The 22,252-nt window shown below is 54.0% G+C and overlaps 2 protein-coding genes across 3 annotated transcripts; both read left to right on the top strand.

Moving 5' to 3' along the window:
• Nucleotides 1–917: 917 nt before the first annotated feature.
• Nucleotides 918–11,515, top strand: FATE1 (fetal and adult testis expressed 1). 2 transcript variants are annotated; one of them, XM_027690546.1, is made up of 7 exons: nucleotides 918–1,022; nucleotides 3,620–3,847; nucleotides 4,406–4,572; nucleotides 5,327–5,415; nucleotides 6,315–6,476; nucleotides 8,813–8,891; nucleotides 9,350–11,515. In XM_027690546.1, exons 2-7 carry the CDS (start codon nucleotides 3,652–3,654, stop codon nucleotides 9,479–9,481), a joined length of 825 nt encoding a protein of 274 aa, XP_027546347.1. In that variant the 5' UTR covers nucleotides 918–1,022; nucleotides 3,620–3,651; the 3' UTR covers nucleotides 9,482–11,515. The 2 variants fall into 2 exon arrangements, with proteins under 2 accessions (XP_027546347.1, XP_027546348.1); XM_027690547.1 differs by lacking the exon at nucleotides 6,315–6,476.
• Nucleotides 11,516–12,775: 1,260 nt separating this feature from the next.
• On the top strand, nucleotides 12,776–22,028 carry CNGA2 (cyclic nucleotide gated channel alpha 2). Its single transcript, XM_027690425.1, has 7 exons — nucleotides 12,776–12,872; nucleotides 14,197–14,335; nucleotides 14,515–14,625; nucleotides 15,148–15,318; nucleotides 17,625–17,732; nucleotides 18,165–18,271; nucleotides 18,969–22,028. The coding sequence occupies exons 1-7, from the start codon at nucleotides 12,776–12,778 to the stop codon at nucleotides 20,390–20,392; spliced, it is 2,157 nt and encodes a 718-aa protein (XP_027546226.1). The 3' UTR covers nucleotides 20,393–22,028.
• Nucleotides 22,029–22,252: the final 224 nt, after the last annotated feature.

Below are 22,252 nucleotides of genomic sequence, written 5' to 3'. Positions count from 1 at the left end.
AAATGCCATCACTCCAAACATCCCCCCTTCCTTCTCCCCCAGCACAGGGGGAATGTCTCACTGGGCGCAGCTGGATTTCCATCCTGGGGGGTGCTGGGGCTCAGCTCTGTAAGGCAGCCGTGGGACTATGGATGACACCAATACCCTCCACTACGGCACAGGACAGTCCCCAGGGAGGATGGGAGGGTCTCTGGAGAAGGAATGTGTGTTGCTGTGGGGCTGGGAATGAATCCCACACATCCAGCCAGAGCCTTGGACTTCCCTGGGCATGTGTGCACTTCTGAGTGAGAGCTGGAGGGTGTCCTATGAGCCCCGGCCAGTGGGCAGGTGAGGTGCAGAGGGTTTTCCTAAGGTCTTTGAGGGGACTGAGGTGCACAGGTTGTCCTGCTGTTCCTCTGTGTGCTCCTAAACCCCTTAGATAATCCCCTTTAAATAGCAAGACTAGGGCAACGGGGGATTTATTTTAAGTCCTTTCAAACCCAGATTTTACGGTCAGGTCTCGGACCCTGTCCCCATTCAGAAGTGTTTAAAACTGTCTTTAATCCCAAACGGATCATTTTATCGCCGCGGAGAGGCCGAGATTAGCTCCGGCACAGCTCGGCACAGCCCGGGCTCCGGGCCGGGTGCTGCGGGGGCTGCGGGCTGGGCACGGGTTTGCGGGGGTTTGCCCGCAAACGTCGCGGGGGTCGCGCGTGGGTGAGGACGGGGACGTGGTGAAGGTCCTGGGTTTGCTTCTGCCCCCGGCAAGAGCAATCCCACCCCTCCAGCACACGGCTGAGCTGTGCTGGGGACAGGGGGGCACAGGGGGTGAAAGACACATCAGGATGAGGCGCAGCCCGTTAATTATCGGCTGCGGCTTTAAGCGCGGAGGGGCGGGAGGGCTGTCAGGGGGCGGGCTGGTTACCGGGGAGGGCTGGTCTATTTACCGGGGGGGCCGGGCTGCCTCTGCCGGCACCGCCCCGTCCCGGCAGCGGGCGCGGCTGTTTACAGGTCCGACAAGTTGCGTTGGTCTGCGAAAAAAAGTAAGTTCCCCCCCCTGCACCGCACTGCCCCCCTTGTCCCCCCGCAAAGCCGGTGGGTGCCGCAGCCCGGGCCGGGGCTCTGCGGGCCGCTGGAGCGTCCCCCGCGGCCGGGATGTCCCCCTCGGGAGGACGTGGTACCCACCCCGCGCCCGCCCCGGCCGGGTCCCCTCCCGCGTGTCCCGTGTCCCGAGCTCCTTGCCCCGCGCGGGGGTCAGAGCCCCCCATGCCAGGGGGGCAGCGGGCTCACCCCGGGCCGGGTGCCGAACCCCTTCCCCTCCCGCTGAGCCCCTCTCTGCCCCAGTGAGCCTCTCCCCGAGCCTAAGGGCAGAGCTGAGAACAAGCCCACTGCTCCCTCCAGCACCCCATCCCGAGAGGTGGTACCCTGGTTGGTACCCCGCCTGCCTTGTTTGGGGTGTCCTGGGCTGGGGAGGGACAGAGAGAGGGAGGTTGTAGAGTTTCCTTCCCCGAGGCAGGTTTTCCTGGCTTTCAGGACTTAAACCTACTCGGGCTTAGTGAGCCGGAAATCCCTGTCACTGCAAATCCAAGGAGAAGTGCCAAAGCAGAGGCTGAGCCTGTGCCGGTGAGCGGGGGGTGTGCTTGGCATGAGCTAGAAAAAGCCCTGAAGAAAGTTAAAGGAGGAAATCCAGCCACTTAAGCATTTTGTTCTTATGGGTTTTGACAGCTATTTTTTTTCCTTTTCTTAATAGCTTAGTCTCTCAGAGCCTGCTTCTCACCTCTTCCCATCCCTTTGCTCCTTGGGAGCTGCAGTGGTTTCACAGGTGATTAGAAAATGAACCCATCTGCCCTCTCCAGATTTACTGTTATTAATATATGCTGGTTTCCCGGAGAACAGGCTGAGAGAGCAACACAGGGTGTTCACCAAAAATGTGAAGGAGAAGCTCACAGAAGGAAGGCTGTGGACCATGGGCTGGGTGTCTGATGCAGGTTTCCCTTATGGGACTGACACCCCTTTGGGACCAGCCCAGGAACTGCTGTCCTGTTCTCAAGCGGGCGGTTCCTGCAAAAATCTACTTTCTTTAAGGTTTTGGGGAGAAGCGGGGGGGGTGTGTGTCACCCACCCATGGCAGTGTTGGTGCTGGGGAAGGTGTGGGACAGCCAGGGGCTGCTGGGCCCCCCCCCCACCGTGTCTCCAGCAGTGCCTCTGGAGCAGACCTGATGCAGGGACAGGGATGTAGTAGTGTCACCGTGGCTGGAAGCAGGAAATCATCACTGCTGATGCTGGGCAAATGCCTGTTTGCAATTAAAAGGTTTTTAATGACATAGGAGGGGAGAGCAGCACAAGGCAGGTGATCACTGGAAGTGCTGGTTATTGCAGGTGTGGAGCTGGTTCTGCCACCCTCCTGTACCTCGCTCTCATCCAGCTTCACCCCGTTTGGCTTTGGAGAGGGAAACCTCTCCTTCCTCCAGCTATTTGGGCTGTGTTGGAGCAGGCACAGGATGGAGATTTTGACCTAGAAGCAAAGGGGGACCCTTTGGGGCTTGGTGAGCTCAAAGGGTGATAGCAAGGAGGTGCAGGGGTGCTGTGCATGCATGTGGCACCTCTGGAACACCAGGGCAGCACTGGGGTCAGGCTGGAGTCTTCCAGCCTCACCAACCCTCGCTTGGGGTTTTCTCCTTGGCTGCAGCTTTTTGGGAAAGAATGAGGAGTGCCTATACTGGGAGCCAGGAAGGTGTTTTTTGGGGCTCCTCTCCCAAAAGTGTATGTTGATTGCCCTCACTTGCATCAGTCAGTGAAAGTGTTGGGATGTGGCCCCAGAGCACTTCCCAAAGACTTGGCAAAGGGGAAACTGAGGCATTTGTGCTGCAAAGCCCCGTGTTCTGGTCCTGCTATCAGCTGCTCCCAGGAGCTGTGAGAACTGGGGACTGTGTCCCTCCTCCCTGCTGGTCCCCTTCTGGAAGGGAGCTGAGCAGGGGGACTCTGCTCCAGACTGGGGAAGGTGATGTGTGCTTTCCCTTCCCCTCTTGGGAGGATGGTTCAGCATTTGGCAGCTGAGCTCAGAGTAAATTCCATCCTGTTCAGCTGGTTGGGGCACCTGAGGAGATGGGTGCTGGACTGTGGGGGGAATGGGGATGCTGCAGTGAAAGTGTGTGCAGAGAGTTTAGTGCTCAGTTTTTCCTATGGTAACCTGGAAGCTCATCACCAAAATGTGTTTTGCTTTTAGAAAACCTCATTTTTCCTCAAAGGTATGTGAACATGAATATGTGATCCCAGCCCTCCAAAAAATCTTTACTTCTGGATTGAAAATATTTTTTTCACTGTTTTTGAGGGTGTACTGAGCTGCTTTTCTTGCACACGTGTGCAAAGCACTTTCCTTGCTGAGAGCAGTAAGTGCTAAGTTCATACTTGGCTCCCAGGACACGTGCAGTGGCCCTGCAGCCTTGTCCCCACCAGCTGGGCTTTTTGGGACACCCCCTTTTCCCTGACAGCTCCTACAGTGCCTGTCTTCTGGGTCGTTTCTACCTGTATTTTGGCTGTCTTATAGCACATGTGTTGTCCCTGTGCAGGTGCCAGTTTGGAAGAGCTGCCACTGTTGACACTTTCACTCAGCTTTCTTTCCCTCTGTGTGAAACCCCAGGGTGCTGGAGGCATCAGAGGAGATCAGCAAAGATGTGGCCACTGTGGGGACTGGACCTGAACCGAGTCCGCTGTGACCTGCACTTCACAGAAGCCATCAATCAAAGGATGCAGGTTCCCAACAGGCTGAAGGTAGCAGAGAGCTGCAGCCCTGTGGAAAAGGAGCGAGTGACAGAGGATGTCCCTCCCTCCTTTCGGATGCACATCCCCGATAGGATTTCTCTTGCAGGTAAAGTCCTGGGCTGTCTGGTTTTGGGGTGGCTGAAGATTGGGTGGGGCACTACAACATCCTAGGGAGTAGGATCCCTTTATAAAGACCCCAGTTATTTGCTTTGCAAGAGATGAGGACAGGGGCACAAAATGCAGTCAGCTTTCTTCTGGAAGGTAGGACAGGGTGGTGGAGAGGTGCTTGGGAAGAGGTGGGCAAAGATGACCAACAGAAGGCAGGAGGGGTCTTAGTTCCAAAAGGTGAGGAGCAATATGTGGAGGCATCTCCCTGTATGTCTCTTAGAGTTCCCTCTTGGCCTCTGGTAGGCTCCCTGCTTTGGGGTGCAGGACATTTGACCCTGTCTTTGAAAACCAGCACTGTCCTTTGAAAACCCACTTGCTGTCCTGAAGCAGGGGATGTGCCTCCCTGGGCTGTGCTGCAGCTCACAGCTGCAGGATGAGGTTTTTGTATGTCTGATACTGTGCATAGGCTTGGCTCTCCTACGCGGGTGGATCTCTCTTCTCTCCTCTCCTGAGGCCATTCAGGTTGGCTTAACTCTTCTCTCTCTCCTTTCTGTAGAAATATCAGATGCCAGTTTGAGGCCGGTCCCGCTGAGCCAGCAGAGGAGGGTCCCCTCTGTTGTGGTGCACATGTCCCCGGACCCCTGTGGGCAGCCCACCCCCCTGGGGGAGCTCCCTTTCCTGCACACACCCAGCAGGTCGAGCGCCCAGAGACGCAAACGATCGGTACTGTACTGGCAGGGCCCGGGGCTGCCTCTGGTGGGGAATGGGAGCAATCCCAGCTTGGGGTTTTTCCAGAGCTCTGTTATCACCCCGAGCCAGAATTCATCTTGCAGAGTGCTGCCTCCTCCCAGGAGGTCCCAGGAGCGAGGGTGTAGGGATGGTGGGATCCCTCTCTGTCCCAGAACCAGTACACACCTGTGTGCTGGGATGTTGATTCAGTCGGATCTCCTGCTGCATTTTGTGAGCAGGAGGTAGGCTGAGATAGGTGCAGTTCCCCCACAACCTTCTTCTGCTACTCTTGAAGTCCCTTTCCAATCTCTTTTTCTCCTCAATGAAGTACAAGGCGGAGCTGGTTTATCATTGCAGTGTAAAGGGTTCTGGGGTCAGAGCTGAAAGCAGATTTTACCCTTGGGGGAAACTAATTCAAAGAGAGGTCCCTGGCATGGGCAGGCAAAAGCTTGGTTTGGCTTCTGGAGCTGTTGCTCTGCCTTTCACCTCCCTGAAATTCAGGAGCTGTTCCTGGATGTGTTATGTGCAGGATTTTTGATCTGGTGGGAGTTCAGATCAGCAGGCTCCTTGCTGGTGAGCCTCTCTCTGCTCCGAGCATGTCTCCTCACCTGCACCACCATCAGTTCACCAGGCTGGGGCACATGTAGTGCTCCCAGCACTGAGTACCCTCCCTGTGCAGCCAGGCAGGGCACAGGGGACTGCCCTGTGCAGGTCTCTGTGCTCACATGGTTGTGTTTGATTCCAACAGGGCCACCACAGCAGCAGGTCCCGGCGGGACAGGATCCCAGGTGACTGTGCCCAGCTGGCCTTGCACAGCCCAGGACAGCACCATGAGTTGTGAGTATGAGCCCAGAGCCATCCAGGGTGGGTGGGGATCATCATCTCCTGCCACTGTGCTGCTTTGGAGCTCTCTGGTGTTGGTGTCCTGAGGGGAGGGAGGATCCAGATCAGAGCAAGGCAATGCCTGGCAAGTCCTACTCTTGCATGAGAGGAACGTGGCCTCTGGTGTCAGAGGTTTGTGCCAGGCAGCGTTGGTCCCCAGGGTGATGAACTGGCTGCTGAGATGCACATGGGACAGCATGTCTCCTCTCACAGCAGGCTGGCAGTGCTGTTGGTCCTGGCCATGGGGCCAAGAGGACCTTGCTGCCCATTCTGCCTTGTCCTGGTCTCTCTGGCTCTGCCCGTCTTCCTCTGAGTGCCTTGCAACATGCTCTCTTGCTCCAGCACCAGCATGGCATTGTGCTGGGGGCAGGAGACCACTGGAAATGGGGCACCAGGGCTTAACCAGGTTTCTTCAGGGGTTGATGAAACTTGCAGTGCCCTGAAGACAGGGTGGGCTAGGAGCAAACTTGCTTGTGAGTAGTAACATAGTGATAGTGATCCTCTGCTCGTGGCCTTGGGCTCTGGAGTCTCTCCAGTGGAGAAATTATCTTTAAGCTAATCCCAGAGCAGAGCCTCCTTTCCCCCAGAAGCCCAGGGTTGTCCTGGATGGCACGAGAGCTGCCTTCTGCAACCCCTGTGAGAGCAGCATGGCACACAGCCGTGGCTGGCTTTGGAGGAATCAGGTGGCTGCAGGAAAAGGTTCTCCCATCTGGTGACATCGGGGTCTGGGTGCCCACGGCATTGCCCAGAGGTGCCTGGAGCTGCTGAAGGGATGAAGGGCAGTGCCTAATGCCAGGCTGTGCCCTGTTGCACGAGGCCAGGGAGTAACAGGAGTGATTCTGTGTGCACCCCAGGCCGGACACGGGCCCCCTGCCCGCTCGCAGTGCCCCGCTCCCCCTCCTCGCAGGGGCGGGCAGGATCTACTCCATGCAGAACATCTTCCAGACCATGTACCTCCTGGGCCAGGTGCTCTTCCACCGTGTCCAGGACTCTCTGCAAGGCCCAGTGCCATCCAGGTGACTTTGGTGTGTCCTGAGCCAGCTCCCTGTCCTTCTGCAAGGCCTGGCCTTTGCCTTGCTGAGACGTGAGCCAGGCACAAGCTCTGTGAGCTGTGGGCTGCATGGGGCAGGATGGTCCTGCATGGCTGCCTTGGACTCTGCTTCTTGCCTGTCCTGTCTGCCAGCTCTGGGTGCACCCCACTAACCCAGCCAGGCTCGTGTCTCCTGCTGAGCTCAACACCAGTGCCCCGGGTGCCCTGAGTGATCTAACACCGCCTGTGACATTGCTGGGAGTTCTCTTCACTGCTAAGCAAGTACTAATTTTTCTGTGTGCCTTCATAGCTTGATGGAGAGAAATGTGTGGAGGGAATCCAAATCCAGAACAGCCTGACCCAGACTTTGTCCCTGAGAGATCCTCTCCTGCAGGGTCCCAGCACCCTTGGTTGCATCTTGGTCACTCTTAATTAGCTTTTCCATGAACTGGCAGCACTAAGTTACTCATCCCACAGCCAGTGCCCCCTGGCCAGGGGGTGCTGTGCCTTTGTGCTCACTGGAACAGGTGTGCAGTGACCTCAATCCCTCCAGATGTGCTGGAGTAACAATCTCCACCACCCTTATCCGTGCCAGTGCAGTAAATTTAACATGTTTGAAGACATCCTTGCAACCTTAAGGTGTCCCCACTGCTCTAAGACTGCTGAGCACCTGGGAAAACATCTAAGTACTTCTAATTCTCCTTGAGTAAAGCCTCCAGGCAGAAAGGGAGGAGAGTGAGCATCCATCATTGCATCCATCATCAGTGGCACATCCTGCCTTCCCTCCCCAGCTGGCCTCTGCTTGCCAGTGGTACAAAGTGATGTCTCTGCTTTTAAACACAGTAGGCTGAATCTGCCTTCAAAGTCTGTTTAATTTCTTAATGAAGTCTGGGCACGCCAGCAGATCTGCTTAGTGGCTGCATAAAGCCTTCTCCCTCCTCCCATCAGCAGTGGAGGACATTTATGGTAGCCTGGGTGACTCCCAGGCCTCTCCCCAGGTCTCGGTCTCCCTTTGAAACCAGCCACCTTCAAACACCTCTTCTTGGTACTTTGCATCCCTTCAGATACAGGCAAGATCCCTCTGATGCATCAACTTTGTGCCTCTGTGCAAAAATAAAAATTAAGAAAAAAAAGACTGTGCTGACTTGTTTGTCCTCAAATTTTAGTAAAGAAAAGTCTGGTCTCAAAGAGAGACTGGAATATTTGCCTGCCAGTGACCTCTTGAAGGGTATGAGTCATCAGAAGGTAATTTCTAGTTTCTATTCTAAAGGTTGTTCACCTGTATCAACTGGGATTTTGAGTCAAAAGCTGCAGGATGTGTCCTTTTTCCACGGTTCTGTGCTGGGGGAAATTGTATTTGCTTTCTGTTGTGACTGGCATTTTACACTGCAGCTGCATTATATGGAGGTATTATCTCACAAATGTATTTTCAGTCAGAGATTCACTGAATCTCCACACGCTCATCTGCCTTGTCTTCAGTGAGATCAACATGTTTCAAACAGGAATAAACACCCTCTCCTCCCCAGGGTCTCCAAGGAGCAGGGTTAGATGCTTGTTAAGCCCTGTGGGATCAGTGAGTGCCTGTGTGTTGCTGGTGCACGGGGGAGTTTTGGTTATAGATCAGCTGATTTTGGGCTAGCCTGTGGTGACAGGGATGACAGACTGAACGTGGCAATTTTGATTTTTCTCACTATTGGATCTACTTTGGTTTGTGGCTCGGTGCTGTAGACTCTGCAGTGAGGCTGTATCCCCAGGGAATCCCAGTACAGCAGCTAATCTCAGAGGCAGCCCCTGTGTTTTCAGGAGTGGAAGAAAGTGGTGAATGTTTGGGTTGCTTGTTTATGTTTCAAGTTGCAGGTGAAGTTTGCTATAAGAGCAAGAAGTGATAGTTCCCTTCACGTGTGGGATCCTCACCTGCTGCTGTAAATGAGATCATCCCTCCATTTTGGCCCTGTCACACGTATTTACCTGCCTGGCTCTAAAGATGGCTCTAAGATCCAACCCTCAGTGAATTCCTGGGATTGTAGAGAATGGATGCTTGGTAGATAAGTTTTCTCTCTGTTGGATTTCTAAAGAAGTACAAGCATGTGTTTTCCCTGTTACCTGTCATGGCATGTACCGTGTGTTTTGTTGTGATCCCTTTGGGTGCATGCTGGAAGGGTGTAAATATGCATGGTGGGGGTTGAGAAGACATGAGCAGATGCTGTGCAGGTGTTTCCTTTCTCCTGGTGCTGCATCCAGGCACCAGGCACTGCTTGTGGGGGGACAGCTGCACCCCTCGAGCAGTGCTGATCCACCTCCATCTCTGTTTTCCTTTCCCAGCTCCCAAGAGGCTGGTCCAGCCACAGAGAGCACCTTGGAGGAGGTCGGAGTGACTGAGGTGGCAGTGATGAGAAAGCAGGTGAGACTGGGAGGGGAAGGGCTGCAGATGTTTCCTGGGAAAGCCATGGGAGGGAGGGTGGGTGAGGAGTCTCCAGGGGTCTGTTGCTCAGTCCTGATGGGCTGGTGCTGTCATGCTGGTCCTGCCTAATGGAGAAGCAGGAGAGGACTTACACGTGTGTTGACCCATTGAGCTCCTACCCCCAGGGGCTGTAGGGCTGCAGGAGACAGACAGACCCCTCTGTCTGCAGGTAGGGAGGGGGGCTCAGATACTCTTCTGATGGGAAAGACCTTTTCCCGAAGCATCTGCTGCAGACCTGAGGCACTGCTGCCAATTCTCCCCCACAAAGATAGCTCTCTCTTTAGAAAAGGAGGACCTGAAGAAGTCAGCAGCTCCCATCCCTCCATCCTGTGCTGTCTCGTGCCTCTGGGGTGTGCTTTGCTGCAGGGCTGACTCTGGCCCCACTGCTTCCCTTGCAGCTGGCGAGGATCTCGGGGAGGCTCCGTGTGCTGGAGGAGCAGTGCCACGCCTGGCAACAGAAGGAGGCCCTGGTCTACTCTGTGATGATCTCTGCCTGCCTCATCAACACGTGGCTCTGGCTGAGAAGATGACTGCCCATGCCTGACCTCCCTGCTCGCCCTGGCAGGGGGGGTGCGGGCAGGGAGAGGATCCTTTCTCGTGTACTTGCCAGCAGTAAAACTACGTGTTTGTCCTTAACTTGACCTGCTTTTTGCACTGTGGGCCCTTGAGGATCCGTGTCCTTTAGGCTTTGATGACAGTGAAGGTGCCATCCCTCTCTAGCACCAGAGGTGGGTGAGGGAGATGCTGGAGCTGGACCTCATGCTCCAGCAAGTGGAGGTGGTTCTGGGGCCGTGGGGTCCAGGGATTATGGTCCAGCAGGTGCAGTCCCAGGCTCTGTGTACATTAGCAGCCACCCTGTGTGTTCAGTGGGGTCAGTGCCTGTGTAGGAAGCTGCTGTGAAAAGCTGAGGCCTTCTAAAGAAATCGGTGGATGACACAGGAGGTGTCTGTTCTGTGCAAAGCAAGGGGAGACCCTCTGGCCCTTGGGCTGCCTGCCAGGGAAGTCACAAACCCAAGGTGTTGGTGTTGTGGACATGGGGTCCTGTTACAGTTGTAGCATGTGGTGCTACAGCCCAATCCCCTCACCACACCCCATCTTGGATAACTCAGCTCTGACCCCATAAATGTTCTCAGCCAACTGCTGTGGTCTGCTCCTCATCTTCTGTAGAGTGATTGAGTGTTTCTAAACTGCTTTTGGGGTTTCTTTTCCTCGCAAAACTGCTGTTTGGTGGCGGCAGCACTGCCAGGTCTCCTGTGCCACAGCCCCTGCTCTGGGAGGGATGGAGGTGGAGGAGCCAGGAGCTCCCATCCCTGCAGCTGCTGCTGTGCCACCACCCCTGTCAGCTCCCATCTTGCTGGAGGCAGTTCAGCTGTAGGTTTGCAGATGTTCAGATCCAGGGTGACTGTGAGAGCATTGCTGACATCTGGGCTTACCCAGGAACTTGGCTCTTTCCCAAAGAGATTTACATGGGAAAATCCCCATGGTGACTCTATGGATTATAAGACCTCGTACCAGCAGTGATAGCCCCAGACAGGTCATGGAAAATCACCCATTAGCAGCAGGAGGTATTTTTTGGGTTTCCAGTGCTGAGGGGAGGAGGATCTCTCCCGGGTCTGCTGCCAAGCTTTAACTTCAGTGATGGTACAAGAACACAGGTGAAGGAAACTCCTGACCCAGATGCTCTTTAGCTATAAACAAGCCCAGTTCAACAGCTTTGCTGTTTCTTTCCTTCTGTGGAGTTCAGTAACACTTGGATCTGAGGTGACTTTGAGGCGCTTCTGGTCACTCATCCAGCACATCTGCTGGAGTTGTGCCTGCAGGCTCTGGGGACAGGTTTTAGCAAGGCTTAACAGGACCTGTCTGTGCCACCTATAAGTAATTATAGCTGGATCCACAGGTCATCCAGATGTCCCAATAGCGTATTTATAGACACGGATGCTTGGCTGTTTTCTGCTTGAAGCTGCATCAAGCATCTGTGACTGTAAATCTGGCAGCTGGACACTGACTAATAAATAACTGTCCCACAAGTAATTGCAGGTCTGAACCTGTGGTCGATTGCTGAGCTGAGGAGAGTGCTGGGATTTATTGCAGAGGAGAGCCAGGATGGTGTGGTGGGCTTGGCATGTGGGGGTATGTGAGAGACAGGTGCACTGGTGGCTCAGGGATGTGGTCAGGGTCACCAGAGGACCTTATACAACAGGTATATTATATAAGAGGGCTACTTCTGTGTGAAGGTACTTCATGTCAGGAAATGAGGTAATTTTTTGGTCTGGTTTCTCTTCTTTGAGAGGTGCAAACATGTTTGGAGGAAGCTTGAGTTTGGGGTGTTTTTAAAGCTGAATTTTAGGGTGAGAAGGACTGACCCTTTGTGAAGGCACACCTTCAAAGGATGGCTTGAAGATGTTTGGAGGAGAGGTGGTCAAACTATATGTGTTCTCACAGGCTAATTACTGGCAGGTTGTGGAGAGATACAATATGACTTTTATGTAAGGCGTAAATTCTACTGTAAATCTGGAAACACTGACCACAAAATGCATGTTTTAATAAACTCTGTGTGTTCTGGATGTGTTTCTTTTACCAGCCATGGAGTCTGATTCTGGTGGTATTCCCTTGGCAGCAGGATTGTGACCTGGTACTGGATGTCTCAGCCCCAGCTGCCCTGACTAAGGGGAGGGATCTGGAGAAGAGCCTCTGGTTAACGCTGTCCCTGTTGGGATGTGATGGTTTTGTTTCCTTTCTTTCTTCCTTGCCTTCTCCTCCTGGCTGTGTCCCAGGGCAGCACACGTGGCAGGGCTGGGTGTCTCCAAGGGTCAGAGCCACAACGACGTGCACAGCAAATAAAGTGTCTTGTGCAAGATGATGCTCGAGGGAGCAGCTCCTGTAGTTCCCACGTTCCTTTCAAAGGCAGCTGCAGGTGGGGAGCAAAAGGAGAGTTGGAAGGTGGGCATGTGTTGCTGCCAGTGCTCCTGGTGAGCGCTGTCTCCAGTGCTGGGGTCTGTGACATGGGGACAAGAGCAGGGGGTCATGGCCCTTGCTGCTGGGTGCTCACCCAGGAACCTCCCAGCACTGCCAGCAGCCCCGGCCAAGGCTGAGAAGTTGCTTCTGCCTTTGGACTCCCTGCTGTCTGGGTGTTCAGTGAGATCAGAACCAGTGGAATTTAAGGCTTTGAAGGGAAAAGGAAAGGTAAAGCTTTGATAGCAAAGGGAGAAGTGACTCCCGGTGCTGGTGCTTTCAGATCAGCCCTGCACAAGATGCAGGACTCCATATGCACGTCAGGGACGGATCCAGCCTTGGCCACTGCAAGGGGTTAGATCCTGGAGGAAGGGGGTAAAAATTAACCCCTTCCTTATTGCCTTGGGGATGCAAAGTTTTTGCTAACTGGTTATTAGAATGGCTTTTTGAGCAAAATAATAGGGCAGAAATTGGTGAAAGACGTGTTTCATGATCACCTTCAAACTCTGCAGCTCCTTTAGACGGGACTCCAGAGCAGCACTTTTGGTCTCCTGCTCCCTGAGCACGAGAAGAGGTAGGTGCATGTGAGGGTGTTAAAATGTGGCTACTTCTGCCCATTTTCCATTAAAGCAGTAGCTGTGGCACAGCCTCCAAAGCAGGGAAATAGCCACCGTCTTTGTTTTTCCCTGGGGCAGAGGGCTGGGAGGGGAACAGGAGCAGACACAGGCTGCCTGGGAAGCATTCCAGGTGCCATCCCCTCCTGTGGCAGGACCTGAGCCCGTCTGGGGTCTGCCGGCTGTGCCTGTCCCGGGGCGGGCAGTGACCCTTCACCAAGGTTTGCTGGGGACTCGAGGGTCACTGGGCTGCTCAGGATGGCTGCGACCTCCAGCCGGGCTCTGCCCTGGGAGTTGTCTGGGGTCCCTCCGGCCGCCGAGGAGGTGACGGGTGCGGGGAGAGGGGAACACGCAGGTAGGCGAACGGAGCATCTCCGAGCAGCACATTCCCCTCCTCCCCCTTCGTCCCCAGACACAAAGCTGCTGTTCACTCCCCTGAAGCGCTCAGGGCGCCCGGGATGCTCGGGGGGCGGGTGTGCTGGAGCGATGGGAGCCGCGCCCGTGCGTGTGCGCACCTTCCCCGTGCACAGCCGGGGCCGCGCTGCCACCGCCGGGGTCCTGCCCAGCCACCTCTCCTGCCTCTCTGTCCGAGTTCTGCCTACCCTGGCTTGGCTTTGCAGGACAACGCGTGTTTTAAAAGCCTGATCGCTGCCGAGGCAGCCCGGGACGCTCCCGGGGAGGGATGCACCCCTGCCACCCCTGCTAGCCCGGCTGAGGCAGCAGCGCAGCGTTGAGGGCGTCGGAGGACGCCAGGACAGTAAGTAGAGAGTGGTGGCCTCGCGGCAGTGGCACTGCTGCCCCAGGGAGGTGAGGAACGGGAGGGGTAGGGAAGGAGAGACAAAGAAAGGGAGGGGTAGTCAAAGAAGGGAAGGGAAGGAAAGGCAGGGGAATGGTGGGGTAGGCAAAAGAGAGAGGGGAAGGCAGGGAAAGGCAAGGGAAGGGAGGAGGAGGCAGGGAAAACGAGGCAAGGAAAGGGATGGATAGGTAAGGCAAGGGAAGGGGTAATAAAGGTAAGGCAAGTAAAGGAAAGACATGGGGAGGGGTAGGCAAGGCAAGGGAGGGGAAGGAAGGATAAGGAAAGCAAGACAAGGGAGGGGTAGGTAGGGCAAGGGAAGGAAAAAGAGGGGTACATGTGGCTGGCGAAGCAAGGAATGGGAAGGGAAGGGGGAGACAAGGCAAGGGAGGGGAGGGAATGCAAGGCAAGGGCAGACTAGGGAATGCAAGGGACTGGAGGGGTGGGAAAGGCAAGGCAATGGAAGGGGAGGCAAGGCAATGGAAGGGGAGGCAAGGCAATGGAAGGGGAGGCAAGGCAATGGAAGGGGAGGCAAGGCAATGAAAGGGGAGGCAAGGCAATGAAAGGGGAGGCAAGTCACGGCAAGGCAAGTGTGGAACGAAAGGGATGGCAAGGCACGGGACAAGAGGTGTTTCTCTGGCAATGGATGAGGAGCCTGAACGATGAGGAGAGCGTCTTTCATGGGCCACAGGCACATGTGGAATCTCAGGGAGAGCAAAATGCCCTGCAGGACTCACTGCAGCATCAGCCATGGCTGGTGGGAGGAAACGTGGTGTGGGCACGTTCCATGGCATTTGACCCTCTCTTCCCGTGCTGTGCTGTACCTCTGGGCTCAGACCACATGATGTGTCCTGCATGTCTTGTGCCTGTTTTCTGCTTTTTGCAGGTCCTTGTGGTGTCCCCACAGTGGTGATGACAGCAAAGAGTAATGGCCTGCAGAGCTCAGCAGCCAACCACCACCCTGGCCCACCCACCCAAACCCGAGTGGAGGGGGGCATGGAGGGGACAGGGCCCAGCACCAGGAGGTCAGGCTGGTCCCTGCTGTGGTGGAGGGAGGCAGTGGTGGGACAGGGGAGGGGAAGACCAGCTCGGGGTGTCTGCTGAGCTCTGGCACGGGCAGGGCTGCGATGCCCAACCCCTGCTGCCAGCTCCCTCCAGTTCACCTGGCACAGTGTGGTTGTGACACCCCTTTTCCCTACTGCAGGACCTGCTCAACCCAGGATGACACCTCCCCAGAGCTGTGGAGAGGAGCTCCCCTGGATGGGGAGGAGCAGACAGCTGCCTCTGCTTTCCGAGGCCGGGGAGCCTTGGCCAGGTACCTGTGTGTGCCACTGGCCCGGGGTGAGCCTGAGCCTTTTGTGCCTGGCTTTCCCACTGGGACCTTGCAGGAGGTCGGGATCCCCTCCTGCTGTATGGCATTCATGGGATGCAGGGACCAGTGTCTGTGAATGCTGCTCCTTGTGCCCCACTGGCCATGGAGAGGGTTGTGGCACGGGATGGCTTCACCCCCACTGGGGCCCCGGGAGGGCTCAGGGGCTCCTTTCCCTTGCAGACAGTTCCCCTCTCCCCCAGTCACCCAGAGATTCCTCAAATTCTTGTGGAAATGGCATCAGGATTGGGGGAGAAGCTGTGGAACTCTACAGGGGTGGTCCCTCTTGCTTGTATATTTATGGTCCCACATCATCACTACAAGGGGGAAAAACAAGATTTTGGGCTTGAGAGGGAGCTGTGAGAGTTTTGTTCTCAGCTGTAGCCCCCCCCCCCCAATGGTTCTCAAGCTTTTGCTTTCTCCTTGCTCCTTAGACAGCTCCTGACTCTGCCTCTCTCCCCTGCCCAGGATAGCCCGGCTGGTGCTGGTGCTGAGGGACTGGGCCAACAAGAGCTTGCACGAGGAGCAGCAGAGGCCAGACCCCTTCCTGGAGCGCTTCCAAGGCCCCGAGCTCCTGACAGTGGCTGCAGGCGCTGGTGATGAACCAGAGGATGAGGAGGCTGATAAGTCAAACCACAAGTAGGGTCCCTTTCCTGTGCTCCCAGCTCTCCTTGACTGGAGCAGCTGTCCATGGTGCTCAGGGGCTCCCAGTGGTGGTGGCTGATGGAGGTGGATGGGGATGGGAAAGGGGGAGGTGGGAGGCAGGGGTGGGAAGGGTCCTTCCTGCCCTTTCCAGCCCCTGTCTTGGCAGCCAGCCTGGCTTTGCTGGGCTGTTTTGCTGGTACACAGGACCCGGTGGTCTGTCCCTGTGGGAAAGACCTGGCATGTGGGGTCTTCTGTCCTCTGGTCCATGCCCTGGTAGGAAACACACCTGGCATGGCTTGTGACAGGTAGCAGACCTCCCCAGTTGCAGAGCAGTTCCACACTAGGGTAGTGTTTGGACATTTGTGCCCATGAGGAGCTGGACACCAGCCCAGAGGTGCGGGGTCTCCACTCTGCAACCACAGCAATCCCACCCAGCAGCCACAGACACGTGGGATTTGCCAGTCTCATCCATCATCTGCAGGATGAAAGCAGATGAAGGGAATGTGTTTGCTGCCCGGGCCTTCCCCCCCAAAGAACAGCTTTGTGAAAAGGCTCTTTCAAATCCAGCCCTTTCATCTCCTCAGCTCACACTCCTGGTGAAAAGCAATAACCTGGCTTTTCTTCTGCTGACTAATTAGAGGGCAAAGCTCACGGACTACTCTGGACCCTACCATTATACATGGTAATTAAACCACCAAGAAATAATTGTTTTCTGCAGGAGAAAAATATCTGAGCCTTGTATCTGGGTCTTTACTAGTAATGGGAGGAAAAAACCATTCTGCCCTGTGAGGTTAAGGGGAGTTTGTTAATAACCAGGAGGAGCTGAAGTGTGAAAGGGCTGCTCAATGCCAGTGAGTCCTGGGGATAAGATGGGAACTTCTGCAGTTTTCTAGGTCTTCAGCTCCAGAAGTAAGAAAAGCCCCAGATCTGGTAACCCCAAATGTGAGCTGCTGTTCATGGCTGTCACAGGCTCCACGGCTGCAGGCCTGAGTGCAAAGCCTTTGGGAAGAGGCAGATGATTATTCCCTCTTCCTGGGCTAACCCTGAGTCCTGGTTTTCCAGCCCTGGCTCCGCTGTCAGCATCATCTCAGTGACTCTGGCCACCTCTCGTGGGCAGCACTGGTGATTTAAAGCTGAGATTGCATCAGCACTGTTATTGAGGTTATTAGTGCTTGTGGGTGCTACAACTGGCCAGGCTGGCTGCAGGTGAGTCTGTGCTTCCCCTGTGGCACTGCAGTATGTCCTAGGGAGCTGAGTCCCTTTCTCGATACCCCAAATATTTAAGTCACGCTTTCTTGGCAAAAAAAAAAAGCACTTTTAATGGGGAGGCTGGACCACCTGCTTGTCTGTGGCTGTATGGAGGCTGAATGTGAAGGACCACTGCTGGTCCCTGTGCTCCAGGCATCGTGGGTGCTGCTGCCTGTGCTGCTGGGGAAGGAGACTTCAAGGCAGAGGTTTTGCCTTTGAAGCTGTCAGAAGCCACGGGGTGGGCATGGGGAATCTGTTGGCAAGTGGGCTGTTTCTTTCCTATCACTGGAGGGAGTTTTGCGTGTTCAAAAGCTGGAAGGAAGGGAAGGAGGGAGGGGGACAGGGTGTTTTGCCCTGCCAGGCTGCAGCAGCTAAGCCTATCAGCCCAGCCACAGAGTTTCTCTTCCCGGGCTTCTCCAGTGAGATCTGGCGACTGGAGCACACACATCTTATCTCCAAGTCCCAAGACGAGCAGGATCAAACACTTGGGAGCAGTTCAAAGGCTGGAGCCAGGGCTGTGCAGACTGCAGGCATGGTGGTGGCAGCCTCACCATGCCAGCTGCCCCCAGGGCTGCTGCTCTGGGCCTTGGGCATCCCCTCCTGGTGCTGCCACTGATCTGCAGCACACTTTCCTTCCTGCTCTAATTAATCTTCTTTTAAGATCTGTCTGGCACCAGTTCATACCTCATCTGGGAGAGGCAATGTCATGTCACAAGAAATTTTCTGATCACCCTCTCCCGTACATCTGTTCCTGGCTCTGCCACTGGGGTGCTGTGTCATGTAGGATGCCTGTTTTGCCTTACAGTTTCCTCTTCTGGTACATTATTGAGTCCAGATTTAGGGATAAAGGAGCTTAAACAGTGCTGGACATTTTTGTTCAGCACTGCTGGGATCAGTTTTAGCTCATAGACTGGCATTCAAGCTGCAGCAATGTTTGAGCCAGTGCAGTGCAAAGGATGAAGGATGTGGCTCAGATGGTTCCTTCCAACCCTGTTTTCTATCTTTAGCCTTTTATTCACACATTGCCAGCTCTGGCCTCTCTCTGCTTGCAGAAGGAAATGGCAGTTCTTTGTGGTGGACCCTGCTGGGGACTGGTATTACCGTTGGCTGGCTGTGATTGCAGTTCCTGTCCTCTATAACTGGTGCTTGCTCGTAGCCAGGTGAGCTGGGGGTCCCTGTCTTCCCTAAGCCTGTTCCACCTGGTTGTAGTGGCTCAACCAGGATCAGACAACTGACACTGGTGGTGCTGGGGCTGGTGGGAACCTAAAGGAAAGGGACCTTCCACTATCACTGCGAATTCTGCGGTGCAAAGGCAGAGCCTCCATCCTCTGGCCCTGGTTGGAAAGGACCATGATTTCAGGGTAAAGCTACAACTTGCATTTGGAAGGTGGTTTCAAGACGTTGCTTTACCTACATCATGGGAGTGCAGATTTTTCAGAGAAGGGAGTTTTAATTTCTAGAAGAGGAGTGGCCAGCGGCCAAGCTCTGCTGCGGAGTTGGGCGCCTCAGAATCAGCCTGTATTCAGCTGTAATAATTAGAGATAACATGGAGATTTTTTGGTCTGGCACCCTGTTTTATGACCTTCCTCCAGGGCTTGCTTCACTGACCTGCAAGAGACCTACGTTGTCCTCTGGCTGGTGTTAGATTACATCTCAGATGCTCTCTACATTGGGGACACAGTGATCCGCCTGCGCACAGGTAAGCACAGGTAACTCACGGTGTCCTGGCTTGTGAGGGCTTTGCTTTAATCCCATAAAAGTGGAGATGGGCTGCAAGGGAGAGGCCTAACCTACAATTCCGTGGGAGGAAGGGTTTTGCCTACCTTGGCACTCACTAGTACGAAGCAGTCTCCAGAGAAAGAATCTAATTAAAAGATCTGAGAAATGGAGTAAGTTTCAGAATGAAGGATTAATCATCCCAGCTTTCAGCTTCACCTTTGAATAATTGTACAAAATTACCTGCATTACTATTAGTATTCAGGCATAGTTGGAAGGTCTGTATCTCTGATTTTGCATCAGTTCAGCTAATGAATTATCTACGTGGAAAAATGGTAGAATTTAATGTTCTCGGAATGCGGCTGTTGGCTGTATGTTTTCTGTCGGAACTGCGATAATTCATGATCTGGAGGATGGAAATCTGCGTCCCCATTTCTTCACAGCAACAGACTGAATCCCTGAGTGATATCTTTAGGTGGCTTTTGACAGATGAAGGGCTTTGGTGATAACAAAAGCTTGTAAACTGAGTAGAGCAGGTGGAACTGGTAATATTTGGATGACCCTGTGTATTCATGCACACAAGTGCATGACATAACCATAAGCTGTTGCTCAAGTGCTTACAAAACATGCAGCAGAGTCAAACATAAGCCAAGATAATCATATCATTTGCTTCTCTTTAGGGTTTTTGGAACAGGGCCTCCTGGTTAAGGACCTGAAGAAGCTACGGGATAACTACATCCACACCCTACAGTTCAAGCTGGATGTTGTCTCTGTCCTGCCCACAGACCTGGCATACTTTGCAGTGGGATTGCACTGCCCTGAATTACGTTTCAACAGGTTGCTGCACTTCTCCCGTATGTTTGAGTTCTTTGATAGGACTGAGACCAGAACCAGCCACCCCAACATCTTCCGCATCAGCAACTTGGTTCTTTACATCCTGGTCATCATCCACTGGAACGCATGCATTTATTATGCCATCTCCAAGGCCATAGGCTTTGGAGAGGACACCTGGGTCTATCCCAATGTCACAGACCCCGAATATGGGCATCTGACCCGGGCGTATGTCTACTGTCTTTACTGGTCTACGTTGACTTTGACCACCATTGGAGAGACCCCTCCCCCTGTGCAGGATGAAGAGTATCTCTTTGTGATCTTCGACTTCCTCATTGGGGTCCTCATCTTTGCCACCATTGTGGGGAATGTGGGATCCATGATATCCAACATGAATGCCACCAGGGCAGAGTTCCAGGCAAAAATTGACTCCATCAAGCACTACATGCAGTTCCGCAGGGTGAGCAAAGACTTGGAAACCAAAGTCATCAAGTGGTTTGACTACCTGTGGACCAACCAGAAGGCAGTAGACGAACGGGAGGTCCTCAAGAACCTCCCTGATAAGTTAAGGGCAGAGATTGCCATCAACGTTCACCTGGAGACACTGAAGAAGGTGAGGATTTTCCAGGACTGTGAGGCAGGACTACTGGTGGAGCTGGTGCTGAAGCTTCACCCTCAGGTGTTCAGCCCAGGGGATTACGTTTGCCGGAAAGGGGACATTGGGAAAGAGATGTACATCATCAAGGAGGGGAAGCTGGCTGTGGTGGCAGATGATGGAACCACACAGTATGCTCTGCTCACTGCAGGAGGCTGCTTTGGTGAGATCAGCATCCTCAACATCAAAGGGAGCAAAATGGGCAACAGGCGCACGGCCAACATCCGTAGCTTGGGCTACTCTGATCTCTTCTGCCTGTCAAAGGAAGATCTTATGGAAGCAGTCACAGAGTATCCTGATGCCAGAAAGATTTTGGAGGAGCGTGGCCGGGAGATACTGATCAAGGAAGGGCTGCTGGATGAGTCAGCTGCAGAGGAAAGCACAGAAGGGAAGAGCATGGAGGAGAAGCTGGACAGGGTGGCCTCGAACCTGGACACGCTGCACACCCGCTTTGGCCGGCTCCTGACAGAGTACAGTGATGCCCAGATGAAGCTCAAGCAGCGCATCACTGCCCTGGAGTCTAAGATGAGGCAGCAGGAACTGGAGGACTTCTTCTCTGATAGCTCAGACAGTCTGCTTGAGGACGAGGAGAAAGCTTCACCTAGTGGGATGCACTGAGGGGGAGCAGAGGTGAGATGGATGCTGTCTGCCTTGCACTGAGACAGTTTTTGCTGTTTCACAAGGCAGATCCTGTGGCTGCCTTGCCAAGGGCTTCTCTCAGGTCCTTAGTATTGATTGCTACTGCCACTGCCTTGATGGCAGCACCTGACATGGCTCCAAATCAGGGGGTTGTCCTGGCTCCTCCTCTGTCCTGTCCCTTTTCTCATTGCCTTGATCTGAGACCTTGGACTTGGGTCACTAAAAAGAGGAGAATGGTTAATGCCTCAGATGACATTTCCTTCCAGCTCCTGCAAAAGGTCTGTGCCCCACCAACCCTCCTTCCTTGTGTTTGCCTTAATAGAAGGTGGGACATAAACCTGGCATGGAGGGGTACCTGGATGAGAGAGACCAAAACACAAGCCAGATATTTACAAATGCTTTTTGTGTTCAGCCTTTATAACTCACTTTTGGTAATTAGTCCCCATGGAGTGTCTGTGAACGCCCAGTCTGCACCAAGAGACTCCTTACCTTCAAGATACCAAAACTCAGCTGAGACAGGCCAAACTGTACCTCCTATGTCTGCAAAAGGAGAGGATTTCTGGGTCACTGTCACTGCCCAGATCATCACCACCCATGCTGAGGCTGGACACTGAGCTGGCAGGGCCTGCAGCTGCTGCCTCCTGATGCCTCTCTTTTCCCTTCTCTGTTTGGTGCAGGTGGTTTGGTACCCAGAGGACTGCACTTTCCTGAGGATGCTGTTGCCAAGCCCTCCCACTGCAGAGGCAGTGGGATTCCCATTTGGGCTGTGGATGACAAGTGTAATACAGAGGTACAGTGCTGGTTGTGCCACGTGCAGGAGGAAGACACAGACTGTCTTTCTCCTCTGTCTGATGACAGCCAGATGTGCCAGGAAGGGTTTGACTGAAATGACATGTTTTTAAGGAACAGAGCCGTGGTGGGAGCCAACTGTGCCCATATTTGCTTTGCTGTGGGTAGCTCAGAGAGAGCGCAGAACACATTTATTTTCTTAGGCAGGAGGTTTTCTTGTACTCAGTGGGAGTTTTGGGGCTTTGCACGCCAGTTGCCTCCTGGAGGAGAAATGAGTGGCAGAGCCACGTGTGAGGGTGGAAACGTGGCACCAACTGTGTGTGCCAGCAAAGCTCTGCTGCAGCCCTGTGGGCTCCACGGTGTGAGCAGCTTGATGGTGAGGGGTGCAGGGCAGGAACAGCCCCAAAAACCTGCAAGCAGCAGCAACTGCAGCACAAGCAGCAGTGCCACCCATGCCTCAGGGTACGGGGCCGGTGCTGGGACTGGAGGATGCAACCTCTTTTCTTGCTTCTGACCCGTGTGTTGGCATGTGGGGCACCCATGTGGCATCTGTGGGGTGGGCTAGGCCTGGTTTCCAACAGGAGAACATTTGGTAGAGAAGAAGATTCATGTGCTGGGTCAAATCGAGCTGAGAGTTTGGCTAGAATAATGGGATGACACACAGGGAAGCATCAACTCAGAAAGGCTGATAGTGGAAAACAGGTTATTTCCCTTGTCCTTTCTTTTGCCTCCAATGTGAGACTGCCTCTCTTCATTTCATATGAACATTTTCCTTTTAAAAACAATGGCTTTGCTTTTTGGGATTGTTGGGGTAGGAACGGTTACGTTATCAAAATCAGAATTTGGGGTACGATAAGAAGATATTTTTTGTCATCTGTAAATTAAATTGTAGATTTTCTTTTTTTTCTTTTTTTTTCTTTACATTTATTACCAAGACGCTTTTCATTGAACTCGAGGTGGTTTCAGTCCTGCTTTTCCGTACAACGGCACGAGCCTGGCTCCGAGCTTCCCCCTCTCCTGTGAGTTATCGCCCCCGAGTTTGCCGCTGGC

This window comes from Neopelma chrysocephalum, unplaced genomic scaffold, assembly GCF_003984885.1.
Source record: "Neopelma chrysocephalum unplaced genomic scaffold, ASM398488v2 Primary Assembly neopelma1_81, whole genome shotgun sequence".
In the NCBI taxonomy this organism is placed as follows: Eukaryota; Metazoa; Chordata; class Aves; order Passeriformes; family Pipridae; genus Neopelma; species Neopelma chrysocephalum.
Note: the sequence above shows the minus strand (reverse complement) of the source record. Positions and strands in the feature narration are given on the sequence as shown.